This window comes from Corvus brachyrhynchos, unplaced genomic scaffold, assembly GCF_000691975.1.
Source record: "Corvus brachyrhynchos isolate BGI_N302 unplaced genomic scaffold, ASM69197v1 scaffold365, whole genome shotgun sequence".
Taxonomy (NCBI): Eukaryota; Metazoa; Chordata; class Aves; order Passeriformes; family Corvidae; genus Corvus; species Corvus brachyrhynchos.
In genome coordinates, this window is record NW_008239544.1 from 290,691 (window position 1) to 303,300 (window position 12,610).

At 42.8% G+C, this 12,610-nt stretch overlaps 1 protein-coding gene and 1 long non-coding RNA gene across 4 annotated transcripts in view; one reads left to right on the forward strand and one right to left on the reverse strand.

The window, feature by feature from the left end:
* Positions 1 to 6,652, reverse strand: part of CA5A (carbonic anhydrase 5A) — a 16,786-nt gene extending 10,134 nt beyond the window's left edge. For 2 of the 3 annotated variants that reach the window (XM_017741402.1, XM_017741401.1), the window contains exon 1: positions 6,372 to 6,652. In XM_017741402.1, the coding sequence (XP_017596891.1) occupies positions 6,372 to 6,495 (124 nt within the window). In that variant the 5' untranslated portion in view covers positions 6,496 to 6,652. The remainder of the gene's footprint in view (positions 1 to 6,371) is intronic. The other variant, XM_008639179.2, reaches the window with a different exon arrangement.
* On the forward strand, positions 5,237 to 11,598 carry LOC108448462. The gene is made up of 3 exons (XR_001864352.1): positions 5,237 to 5,853; positions 6,122 to 6,196; positions 8,913 to 11,598. It is a non-coding gene; the product is annotated as an uncharacterized LOC108448462 (long non-coding RNA).
* The last annotated feature ends 1,012 nt before the right edge of the window (positions 11,599 to 12,610 follow it).

Below are 12,610 nucleotides of genomic sequence, written 5' to 3' on the forward strand. Positions count from 1 at the left end.
GGCAGCAGCTTTGTGCCGGGGGAAGTTCGCCATTTCCCGTGCTCAGGGTGGTCCCCTCACACCCAAAGTGATTGCTTCGTACCGAGTACCTCACCTCAAAAAAGTATCGCCTCACGCAAAATAGCGTCCCCTCACACCAACATAGCACTTATTCCCTCACACCGAAGCGTTTCTCCTCATATCAAGTATTTTCCCCTCGCATCAAGAGAGTATTTATCGCATCATGTTAAAAGGGATTCCTTCGCCTCAAGTACATCCCCTCACAACAAATGAGTATCGCCTCACCCAAAAAGTGTCCCCTCACATCAAAAGTGCATCCCCTAACGCCAAAAAAATGTATTCCCTCACACCAAAAGTGATTTCTTTGCACTGAATACATCCTCTGACGCCAAAAGAGTATTGCCTCACCCCAAAAATCGTCCCCTCACACCAAAAGTGATCCCTTTGCACCAAAAAAATGCACAGAGATGGGTGGTCCTGGCACAGCATGATCCCTGCTCCACAAGCCACATTTGGAAAAGTTATGAAAAGTTAATATGATGTTTACTTTCCTTGGCTATCACAAAGGCAGGAGGCCAAAATAGTCCCACCTTGGATGATTAAAGGGTCAACTCAACTGAACTGGGTATTCACCTGCCACTGCTTGAGGTGGTGAAACCTTGATGAAACTGGTTAAAAACCTCGGTCACTCCTCACACTTTTTTGCTGTTTCAGCTGCCAGTGAAGAACACATAGCAAAAAAAAAAAAATTTAAAAAGGAAGGAAAGCCTGTAGAAATCTAAAAGTGTCAGTGAAAGCACAGAGATAAAGCAAGAGTTCTAATTTTTGCCAGTTCTCTTGGGCAGCTGGGAGAAGAACACCACCCTCAGCTCCTGACCTTCATCTTACGACCATGAACCATTAGTTACTCTCTTAAAATCCTTTTTCAAATCTGCATTTATCTTTTGGGGATTTTTAAATCTTGTTAGGATGACTTTTGCATTTTCACAAGGAACCTGACGTAACATTGAGAATGTTTCACTGAAATGGAGACAGGAGCAGATACTCAACCAGCATCAGCCAAGAAGTGTTTGCTCTGTTTTACCGACATTGTGTAAGAAGTTTCCATTGCATTCACGGTATAACATGTTTAAAGTACTCCTGAGTTGAGTAAGAGCAGGTTGAAATCTGACAAACGATTTGCTTTGAGTGGCTACACGATCACAAGAAGCAGATCATCAGGAGATGTTCAAACAGCCTTTGATGTCAGGATGTTAGACTGGGTTTAAATTTCATTTTACTTCATCCCTGCAGTCTTTTTTTGTGTACCGAGATTCAACTGCAAGCAAAACAAACTCTTGGTTTGATGCCCAACATTTTTTAGGATAACTAATATACTATTCTCAACACAATTCTTTCTGTAGCTTAAAAAGAAGAGGTGAATAATCAATGAAATTGAAAAGACCTGCTGCCCATGAACATCATGATTCAGTCAGGCTTAATCACAGTTTAACAGCCTGTTCATCATGGTTAGGCAACTCTTTAGCACAGACCTGTCTTGCTGAAGCTACTGATGAACAACAGGGAGCTCCTGGTCATCAGGACAGCCCAGACAGGCTTCAGGTGTTTTATATTCAGCATAAACAAGAGACCCTGGGGGCTATTCTCATCTACAAACAAATTACTGGCATCCCTTCACCGTTCATCCTTGTTCCATTCTTCCAGGATGTGTCCTCTAAGTACAACTGATAACCTTGGGCAGCTTAGAAATTACACCTACACCTGGTTCTGCAATTATAGAAAATCACAGAAAATTGCAACTATTTCTTTTCTGTACATTAAATGGATGAAATAAAAAGCCTCAAACTCCACTGCTTTACACAGTGGAATTAGGACAACCCAACTCCAGGAAGCTTTTTGGAGGTTTGATCCTGCAAGGTTGTGAGAAATATGAAGTTTTTTACAGTCACTAAGCTGAACAGAGTGAGTCACTTCTTGTGGGCTGAGCAGCACAACCCAAAGGAAAGTTTATGGCACACTCTCAGAAATGATGGGCTGGTAAGGCACAAAACTAAAGAGAAATAACTTAGACCTGCAGTACTTTCATTTCTCTCCTGAATCATTCATGGAACCTCCATCCAGCTTTTTATGTGCACATGCTACTTCTTCCTGAGCATAAAGTTCAGTAAAACTCTAGCATTTAATTCAAAAAATCCTTCAAAGAAAACCCTTCAAAATATGAGCTCAGTGGCAGGGAGATGGTTTGGTTTGGAAACTGCAGACAGAAAGACAAGAACTACCTGTGCAAAAAGGAAACCTAAGCCCTAAACCTTGTTCCCAGCACTTCACCAGTGTAGCCAAAATCTTATCTTCTGGACCATTCCAGAAACAGAATTTTCCCTTGGCCATGCCCCAGCTCAGAATGGTGATTTATGCAAGAGAGAGACACGGCTCTCATGCAGCAAGAGCTGGAGAGAACAGCAGCAGCCAGGATCACAATATCCCTGTTGTTTCCCCCAAATTGTTACATTTCTGGACCATCTGGGAGGTTCCAGCTGGGCTCTCCCTTATTGCTGAACCCAGAGTGGTTTCCTCAACCAGAAAGAGAAGAGCCCAAGGGATGAGCTCAAGTGATGCAGAATCTGTGTGGAAAGAGAAACAGAAACCTCACCTACGAGTTTCGCAATGTCCAAAGTGAATTTAAAAAAAAAGGGTGAGCATTGAGAAATAAATGTGCAGTTTGCACCCTTGGCTCACTGAGGAAGGGCCTGGTCTGACATTTGCCTTTGTCACACACCCATCTCTGGTACTGTCAGAGCAGTTAAACTAAATTTTGTCATACAAAAAGCATCACCAAGATGTGAATCACCTGTGAAAAGGGATCTGCCACAAACAGCCCTAATCTGTGCCTGATTTATTTGATTTTTTTTTTTTTTAAACCTCCCCGACAGACACAGTGATGCTCCATTTAATTTTATGGTGTTTGGGGGCTTCTTACATTTGCACAATGGTTTTTTTTTTCCCCACTTTTCCCAGATATATAGAGCCGTCCAAATATTCAGAATTATTTTCTGTAATTAATTGGACCCTTTGAAGTATTTGTTAAAAAGTCCATTTAGGATTAACACAAGTATCAAAATCTTCGGGGTGGGAGTTCAAGATCCAGATGAAACTACAGGTTTTAATCTTTGAAAAGAAAAAGACCTGTTGAATCAAGTGCTTTGATTTCTTTAGACATGGATTTTCGAATGAGATAAACCAGGACAGACACTGTGGTGGGAAGAGCTGAGAAACCACACCCAGGGGAAGGAAGTAAGGCCCTGCTTGCCATAGCAACACATTCTGAATGAGAAAATAAAATACACACGTTCCTGAAACTCAGTAAAGAGCCGTTTTAAATTTAAAGGACCACGGCTCTGCTTCAGCCACTGGGATTGAATATTGCAGAGGAAATCCAAGATAGGTTGATTTCCTTGAAGCTTTTTTGTTCTGAATCAAGATTTTGGGGGATAACAGCACTGGTTGGCTCAGGCCCATAGTGACGAGGTGCTGAAAGTTGTGCTGAATTGATGTCAGATGGGGACTGTGATTCAGGCCAGTTTATTGATAAACGGCCCAGTGTTTTTTATCAAATAGATGTAGCTGACAGGGTGCTCCCAGCTCGACAGGGGAGCAGCAGCAGATTGTGAAATGCTCAGCTTTTCTCTGCCTCCACAGTGTTTGGCTGAGATAGGAGCCTGGCTGAGGAGGCAGTGGCTGAGCCCAGATAAGGGGGAGGTAATTCCAGCTGGCAAGGTAAAGCAAACACAGGCTTTATCTTCTTCTGTATGAAAACATTTGCTGAAATTATGCATTCAGGCTTAGGATCTCAGCATGGAAAGGGCTTGAGTGAGAACTCCTGGACAATTTGGGGAGGCACTGCAGTTGTATGTGCAGGCCTGGAGATGGCATACCTGGATTGTGTGCCACTGCTGGACTCATGTAATTCTTTGGGGAAAAAACCAAAAACTTGACAGATTCTGCTTTTCTTGTGACTACTCCTGAAAGGGCAAGAAAGGAAAAAGCCATTTAGGTCTGCTCTGGTAATTAGGCTTAAAAATCCCCATGGAGAGCATTTCTAGCAATTATTCTAAAAAATTTATGTCTGAGACCTCCACCTCCATGTGTTGTCACGAGGTACCTCAGAGCTCGGCACAGACACCCGCTGGGAATTTTGACATCCATGCCACAAGTCTCACCAATGTTTCTACAGTGCTTTTCCAGTGAAGTGCAGGAAAAGCCCTTTGTCCTTGCAGGGTCACAAGGAGAAGCCAAAAAGCTCTAGAAATTGTCAGCCTTTGAGTTGCTTAACCTTGGTCTGAGTAACTGTGGAGTAACCCACAGGCTGCTTCACTCAGAGCTCCTGTCCACTCCCTGCCTGCCAAAAACAGCCATTCCAAAGACAAGGTTTTCTTGATTCAGTTTGTTTTGGCATTTCCTGCATGAATGGCACAGAGAAGAGAAAGATTTAAGGAATAAACAGTAACTGTCTTAAATTGAAAAGGGGAATGTGAGTAAAAATAGATACCAATTGTAGTTCATTTAATCAGCAGTGGTCCTTGGATGAAACTACCTGGTCTGATCTCTTCTTGGAATGGGATCCCCTCTTACCCTGGGTAACCATAAAACAATTCCTGTGTCCATCTCACATGGAAATCCAGAGCTCAGCTCTTCTCCAGTTTAACTTCTCACTCCACTGAACAACTTCAAATCATTTTCCCAGAGTGACACCTCCTCTGATAAAACAGAAACACAGCACTCAATTCCAACACACTCTATCCCAGAAGTTTCTAATTCTATGGACCATAAATTTTGGTGGTGCATTAATACTGAACAAGCAGAAAAATTGGGATTGCCTGGAAGGATTCTGTGCTGCTGTTCCATGGATTTCATTACTTTATAACAACTTAGACTGTGCCTTCCAAACTGGAAGTTGTTGGACTCGCCATAAATATTCCCTTGCAATCCTGGTTTATGTCTTCAGATGGAAAAATAATGAATAAAAATACAGACTAATGGCAGAGCTTTTTAACCACAATTCCAGTGGATTCTCTGGATTTCCCCTGGAAGCAGTAACTCCTGTCAGTGCTCACCATGAGCAGTTGGTGTGAGCCCAGTGCTGCTCTTCCTGGCACAGGGTTGGGGTTTAGCTGTTCAACCTCTCCTGAATTGCAAAAGTTTGCTGATAAAATGGAGAAAAAAGAGTGATTTAGGCAGTGCTTGGGAATAAATCCTCTCTTGTGTGCACCCACCCATCTGTGGAGTGGGTGTACACACAGTTGGACAGATTAATTAACATCTAATTAATACTAATTCATTAGGAAAGCTACTATTACATGCACCTAATTGATACTAATTTAATGGAAAGGCTATTATTTTATAAGGTTGAATCATTGTTTTTCTAAACGTTACAGTAGTGCTTTTCTTTGAAGTACAAGGTCTTTTTCCTTGTTTTAATGGGAAAAATGAAGTTTCTGAGAGTGCCTGTAGAGGACAAACTGGGGGCTAATGAATATTTCGTGGAGTTTCCATATAAAAGCCTTGTGCTCATCTCCACTCTGCCTTGGTTTATATCACAAAATGATCGGGTTTCATAATTAAGTAAATATAAAATTTGCCATTTGCTAATTTAAATAGAAGGGAATCACACCTCACTGTTCATGGAAGAACCTGGCTCTGTTCTTTGGGAGAAGTTATTATGCTGAATAAATTTACAGAGGAAAAAATAGGAAACAAAAGGTTTTTCTAGCTATAAAAATTACTCTTTACTATTCTCCAGCTGACATTATCTGCACAGCAGCAAGTAGACAATCTCTGGCTGGACCCATCTTATCTGTAAGTAAATTAATCAGTATTTTTAATAACTAAATCTTTAACATCTTCCAGGAGTATCTTGCACCTCAAAGTGATTTATTGGAGGTGATTTATGGAGCACATTTGGAGGGGGTTGTGGCTTGTACTAGGCCTCATTTTCCAAATCAAACATTGCAGTGGCTACAAAATTCTGAGTCAGAATCAATTTGTGCTAAACGCATTTTGAATTATGCTCCTAAATGCAGTTTTCACTGAAAGCCTCCCAAGTAATGATTACGTTTTGTTACAGGCTGGAGTCACAAACAACCCAGTGCCACTGACACAGAAGAAATAAATAACAAGGTTGAACCCAGAAATTCCACAGGTATTTCCATTTCTTTCATTCTATTCACTCGTTTCTTCAATCTCTCAGCCACATTCTCCAACTCGCTTATTATTTAATTCGCTAATAAATAAGAACAACACTCAACCGCCCCAGCTCTCTTCCCACCTCAGCATCTCCCATTTTCCACCTATTTGGATGAAATGAAGTGACTTACAGGCAGCATTCCTGGCTTTTTTCTGGGAGCAGGCAGCCAGGCTGCAGGGCCGTGCTGGCACAGCTCGGAGGCTTTGCAGCTGCTTGGAGAGACGCACCAGGGCTGGTACCTTCACACCATTCATCACTGCCACCCGGGCACTCCAAACCTTCACTGCCTCCCTCAGCAGAGCCTTCCACAGCCTAACAACCCATCAACATAATGGAGAACACAAAATCCTGTGGATATAGAGCTCCACGGGAACTGAGGGGTCACCAGGCTTATTTAGAAATCATTTTGAGAGCACCCTTTGCTGGTTAAGAGGTGGAGCCAACCCAGGAGTTAATTTTCAACTCGCCCCTGCTCTGTCTTCCTCATTGGCTCTCCATTCCCAACGAGGGGCTGGCTGGTTGATGATTATTCCACATGTGCTTTCCAGAGGGGTTTTTTCCCCCCTCATCTGGCTCCAAGAACACCAAAGGGTTGCAGAAAACTCCTCGTTGGTATGCAAGGAGAGAGTTCTTATCACTCCTTTGTGCATGCACACTTTGAAGACTTGCATATCTGAATACTGATAGCCAAGAGGTGCTGTCAGAACAGCTGAATTGCCCCGAGCTGGGGCTCAAACTGAGAAATTCCCAGAAATCCAGGAGCTATGCAGGGCTGGGCACAGGGGAACACAGAGAGAAGCATTTTAGCTCTGAGCACTGACTTCAGCAGCATTGCAGCCTCTAGGCGGGTGAGGAGCTACAGAACAAAGCATGCCAACAACAAATTTTTTGACAAAAACATCCCCTAGTTTTGTATAGACTAAAATTAGTAACATAAGGACCATTAATTATTCCTCTGCTCACACTTGGAGCCACATGAAGTTTTTGTCTGGGAGCAAACAGATGGAGATATTTTCCTGACCCATATTTCTCAGAGATGAAAGCAAGAATGTTACTCTCTTGCTGTTTCCAGGGGCACCTCCCATAACTTCGTTACCTTATGTGAAAATGCTGTATAGAAATCCCACACTTTCATTTCCTCTGGGATGTTTGCTCTTCCTCCAGTGGGCAAAATCCACGTCGATGGTACAGGCACATCTAAGTCAGAGCTGCAGTATCTCAGGCTAAGCACAGAAACACAGGAAAGGAATTATTCCTATAAATTTTTCCCAATATTTCAGATTATTACAGGCCAAATAGGAATGCAAATAGAGAGCTGTTAAAGATGGAATTGTCCTTCCCAAGGACAAACCAGCCCAGCAGTGCCTGAACCAAAGGGTCCCCTGGCATTCCCAGCCCCTGTGAGTGACCAAGCAACAAACCAGGCCCAAGGTCCAGCCCAGGAACACAGGAAGGAGCAAGAGGAGACAGGGCCAAAGCCAAAGAGCAGAAAAGGTCCCAAGTCCTTCCTAGAGACAGGAATAAAGGCAAAGAAAAGTCCTACCACCAGAGCTGAGGCTTAAATAGGCTCCTGGCTCATCCTGGTGGGTGGAGGCTGCAGGTGAGGATTATTTGGGGTCGTTAAAACTTAATTAAACAAAATGAAAATATTTACAAAACCCACGTGATTCTTCTTCCCCATTAAATACATAAGTGGGTATATTTTGAAAACTATAGAATCTATCAATGACAGAGCAAGAAGTGATGAATGATAAAGCTATTAACATTCTGCTGTTTTTCAATAGTTTTGAAATGTGTTCTGGTTGTTTATTTTGGTTTTGGGGTTTTTTTATTGTTGGGTTATTTTTGGTTGGTTTTTTTTGGTTTGGGGTTTTTTATTTGGTTGGTTTTGGGGTTTTTTTTTGTTTTGTTTTTGGGGGTTTTTTTTAACAAACTCTTGTTTTGAATTAGAAACTTCTTGGTGATGTTTTCATGAAACATCTGCCTGTCTGTCATCTCTTATCACACAGGGTGTCAGTGCAGGGCTCAGGCTCAGGGAATCCTCTTTAGTATCCTAAAGTGGCCAGTTTAGCTGTGCTATTTATTATTCCAACTCCTCCTACTTAGCAGAGTCTTCCTTACTACTTGTCATTTATTCCCTGGGCTGCCAGCTCTGGAGTGAGAGCACAGCCTGCATTGTCAGCTCGGAGTTGTGCCCAAAGAACTGAAACATCAACTGTTCACAATTGGGGAATTTGGGTGAGGAGTGTGACTGTACACAGTAAAAATGGGCTTTTTTTTGGCTCCACAGAAATGAAACAAGTGAAAATCTAGCAATGTCTTGCCCTCACCCATCTGACTTTTGCTGTCAGATTGGGCAGAAAGGATCAATAATTGTTTGGGGTTTTTTACTGGAGCATTGCCAGTACCTACTTGTTTTTACGTTACCATTGCTCATATTAATTGTGTTACTTGCAGAGGGAAAATCACCTCCTCCCTGCAGTGTGTCCAAGGAATCTGATTCCCCAGGCATCCTGCTTGGAAGGCTGTTCCTGCCCTAGTGCTGCCTCAGTTGCAAGTCACACCCAATAATTCAGCAAAAACACAGTGTTACAGCTTTACTGTAATTAGATACCATGAAAGTGATTCAATAAGGAATATTTTCCTCACCTAATTATTGTCTAATTGGCAGGACAATCAGTCAAGTCGTGGGAAGCTCCCTGGGAATTTTGCTGCTGAGGAGTGGAAGCCTCTATGGAGCGGCTGAAAATGTCACTTAGGGTAGGCTCAGCTCATTCCTGGGTGCCTTTGCCCCTCATTTCCCCATGGATTGGCTCTCCCTTCCCATGGCAGATTTTACTTGAGGGAAGCTTTTTTTTGATGTCCGTGTTTTGCTGGGACGCTTCATCCAGCAGAGCTCAGCAGCCTGGGAACCACCTCTGCTTCTTCATTCTCTCTCTTGCATCGGGGTCCCCAAACAGGACAGAACATTCCAGCTGTGTTCCCATGAGTGCTGAGCAGGGGGAATTCCCGAGATGTGCTGGAATGCTCTGTCAGATACAGCCCAGGGACCTTCATCCCTGCCAGGGTGCACTCCAGGACCTACAGGAGAACACCTGGAATGGGAGAAACACTCTGTCTGCAGAGCTTTGCAGTCCCCAGGTTGGAGTGAAGCACAGGATTACACCATCCCAAGGGGTTGGAATTTGCCTCTGTTGCCCTGGACAAGCTTCCCGAGTGACCTGGGTTGCCCGGAGTGCCCCTAAGGGCAGCCTTGCCCTCCTGCCTCTGCCACGTGGAAACCTGCTCAGGGACATTCTGTCACCTCAGCCACAGCTGGACATCTCCGCTGGGTTGATTTTACCGCTCACACCTGAAACGTTTGGGTTACATTACAAATAATTTCGGACGTGTCTTAATGGATAGAGGTGCAGAATTAGGAGATGGTCAAATTCTGCTTAGAATCATAGAAGGACAAAATCCTCTAAAATCTGTAGGTGGAATGAGCTCCCCTTCAGGCTTTGATAATCCCCCCAAGAATACTCAGATGATAACGGTATCTGGGAAGATCCCAGCCATGCAAAGTGCAAACACAGGGCTTGTGCCCTGTGCACAGTTCTCAGAAGGGAAAGAGCCTCACATCATTTTTTTTTTCCATGGAAGAGTCTGTAAATAAATAAGAGAACATTGAGATCGTGCCTGACCCTTCTCACCTCATTTCTCAGACTGGCAGAAATGACCCTACAGGACCATGGACTTTGACCAGCCAGATGGCAAAAACGTGTTTTCTCTCTGCTGAGGGGATTCAAGGCCTTTTCTTCCATCCCTGTTCATGAAAATTAGGAGTATTCTCATTGAATAAAATGGAGTTTGCTCAGCATAAACCAGAATGAGATCAGGAGTAATGATGCAGAGGTGGCTGAAGTAGGTTCAGGAGCAAAACCCACTTGATCCTGCCTTGTTTTCTGTTACAAATCACAATTCTGAGAGGTTTGAAAATGGTTGTGGTGTCTGAAAAATAAATGCTGAGCTTCTCCTCATATGCTGCTACAGCACATTTACAAATAATATTAATATTCTCTTGGTTAAAGATGTATTTTATCTAACTTTTCCTTAAGCATCACTGTCACAATATAGGACATGCTGTGTTCATAGGGCTGGGTTTGTTTCCCTCTCCAGTTACAAGAGATATTACAGAGAAAATGAATAAACCCAAACAGAAAGAAATGCATCAACAGGGGAGCTCCAAGTACTCTTTTTCCTTGGACGTGACTGAGGATTTTATCCTTAGGAAACAAAATTCTTCTTCCAGACTTCTTCCAGCAAATAATCTGGAGTGACTTCTGTGCCCTGCTCACATCTTCCCCATCCCTTTGTCCCTGTATCCTCACGCTCAGCAGTGAGGATAATTATGAATGTCTGTCACTTGTTTAAACAAATGCTTTGTTTGGCAACCTTTGTTTTCTTGCTGCTGCTGCTGCTGCAGCTGCAAAATTGTGTGCACAGTGTGTTAATTTTTTACCTTTGATGCTATGGGAAGGTTTTTTTTCCCCTAATGAAAAAAAAAAAGGAAGCCAATGAATGAGATCCCAATCTCTCCTGATCCACACAAAACATGTGAGAGCAGCAACTTCCTTAGAAAACAATAGTAAATGAATGCTGATACCAGGGTGAAATAAGCTGGATACTTCCTGGAAGCAAATGATTCCTCAGAAAGTGGCAAAGCACAGACATAAAATGCAAGAGAGGGGCTGAAAAAAAAGAGCATGAAAAGGTGAGGAAATAACAAAGAAATCCTTTGTTTATTTGGGACAACAAACTAACAGGGCAGCAGGGGGTATTTTCTGCTACAAAATTAAAAGATTAAATTGATATATTGGCACCCTGAAGTTCTCAGTCATTTTTACATGGGGGAAGGAAATTAAGAATGGATTTAATGTAGGCACTTGAGCAAATTATCATGGTTTAAATCAGAATAAACCTTCCTGTGTATCAAGTTCTTCCTGGCATTTGCTCATAGGCAGACTCTTATCCCAGGGTAAAGCGAAGCCCTCATTCACTAAATGGGGATTACACTGAATTTCATTCAATTATTGCAGAAATAGTCATGGGAGCTCAGTTTTGGCAGCTCCTGAAGCTCAGGAGACTGTGAAGCACAGGAAGCAATTACCCTTTGGTCAGTCATTCATTGGTACTGGGAATCCAAGATTGAAAGCCAAATCTGGGCCTTCAGATTTAACAGAAAGATCCTTTTCCTCCTGCTGTTTCCCATTGTTTCCAGTCAGACTTTCTGCTGCATGAAGTGTTTGTCATATCTGGCTGTGCAGTCTCAAGGGAAAATGGGATAGGCCATGATAAGGGAGTCCTTCCATGATTTATTGGTGTCATTCAGAATTTTAAAAGGAAATGCCTCCTGGTTTGGGAAAAAATCCAGAATCATTGCTCTGGTAAAGAGGGAAAAGCTCTTACAAGAGGTAAGGTAATTGTGGATTCTCAGCTGCTGGATCAGAGTGGACTGGCAGGAGAAGGTGCTGCAGCCTCCCTTGGTGATAAATGGTTTTATTTGTTTATTCTGCTGTTATCTCTGATCAGACTTGCAGACATCACTTGGATCCTGACAGTATTTCCTGCAGTTAATTTGAGATAAATTAACTTTAGGTAAATACTGTAACTGGTTTATGACAATGACAATTTTTGTGTTTGTGTTGTGACGTGATTCATGGCTCTCCAGAGGAGCAGGATCTCACGCCTGCAGAAACAGGAGTTAATAGGCTTTGGGATGGGAATATTATGAAATTATGAGAAATCAGGGCAGCTTTCACACTGGGCTGCTTTAGGATGGCAAAAGCTTTTACCAGCAGCTCCCCACAGCAGGTGGAACATGGATATTTGTATCCCTATTTTTCCACCTGGGACCTGCCATTGCTTGAGTCCAGCAGAAATTCTTTAGCAAAACTGTTGCAGGGCGAATCCCTGCAGCAAAGTGTGAAATAATCCGGTGTGAAAAAGTCAGTTTCTAACTAGTTTAACCTTTGAACTGCCTAATCTGCTTGTGAAGGGGGAGAACACGGTAAATAAATCAACAGGCTCAGCTGAACATTACAAACCTGGATGAGGGAGCAATTTCCAAACACACCAGGTTTGCAGGTGTCAGGACAACCAGTTCCAGCTGAGCCAGAGTGGATTCAGCTGTGTGACATGACACTGGAGAACCCCATTAAGCATCTTATTTAAGGAATATTTCAATGCAGAAGTCTGAAAGTCACTGCTGGCTATGCTGAAGCTGAAAAGTGAAGTGTGGTTGGTCTTTATTGGGCAACGCTGTGCTAAATAAAGACAAAATCGTCTAATCTTTGTCCTCTTTCAGAGCCATTTGCATACACTTCCTCC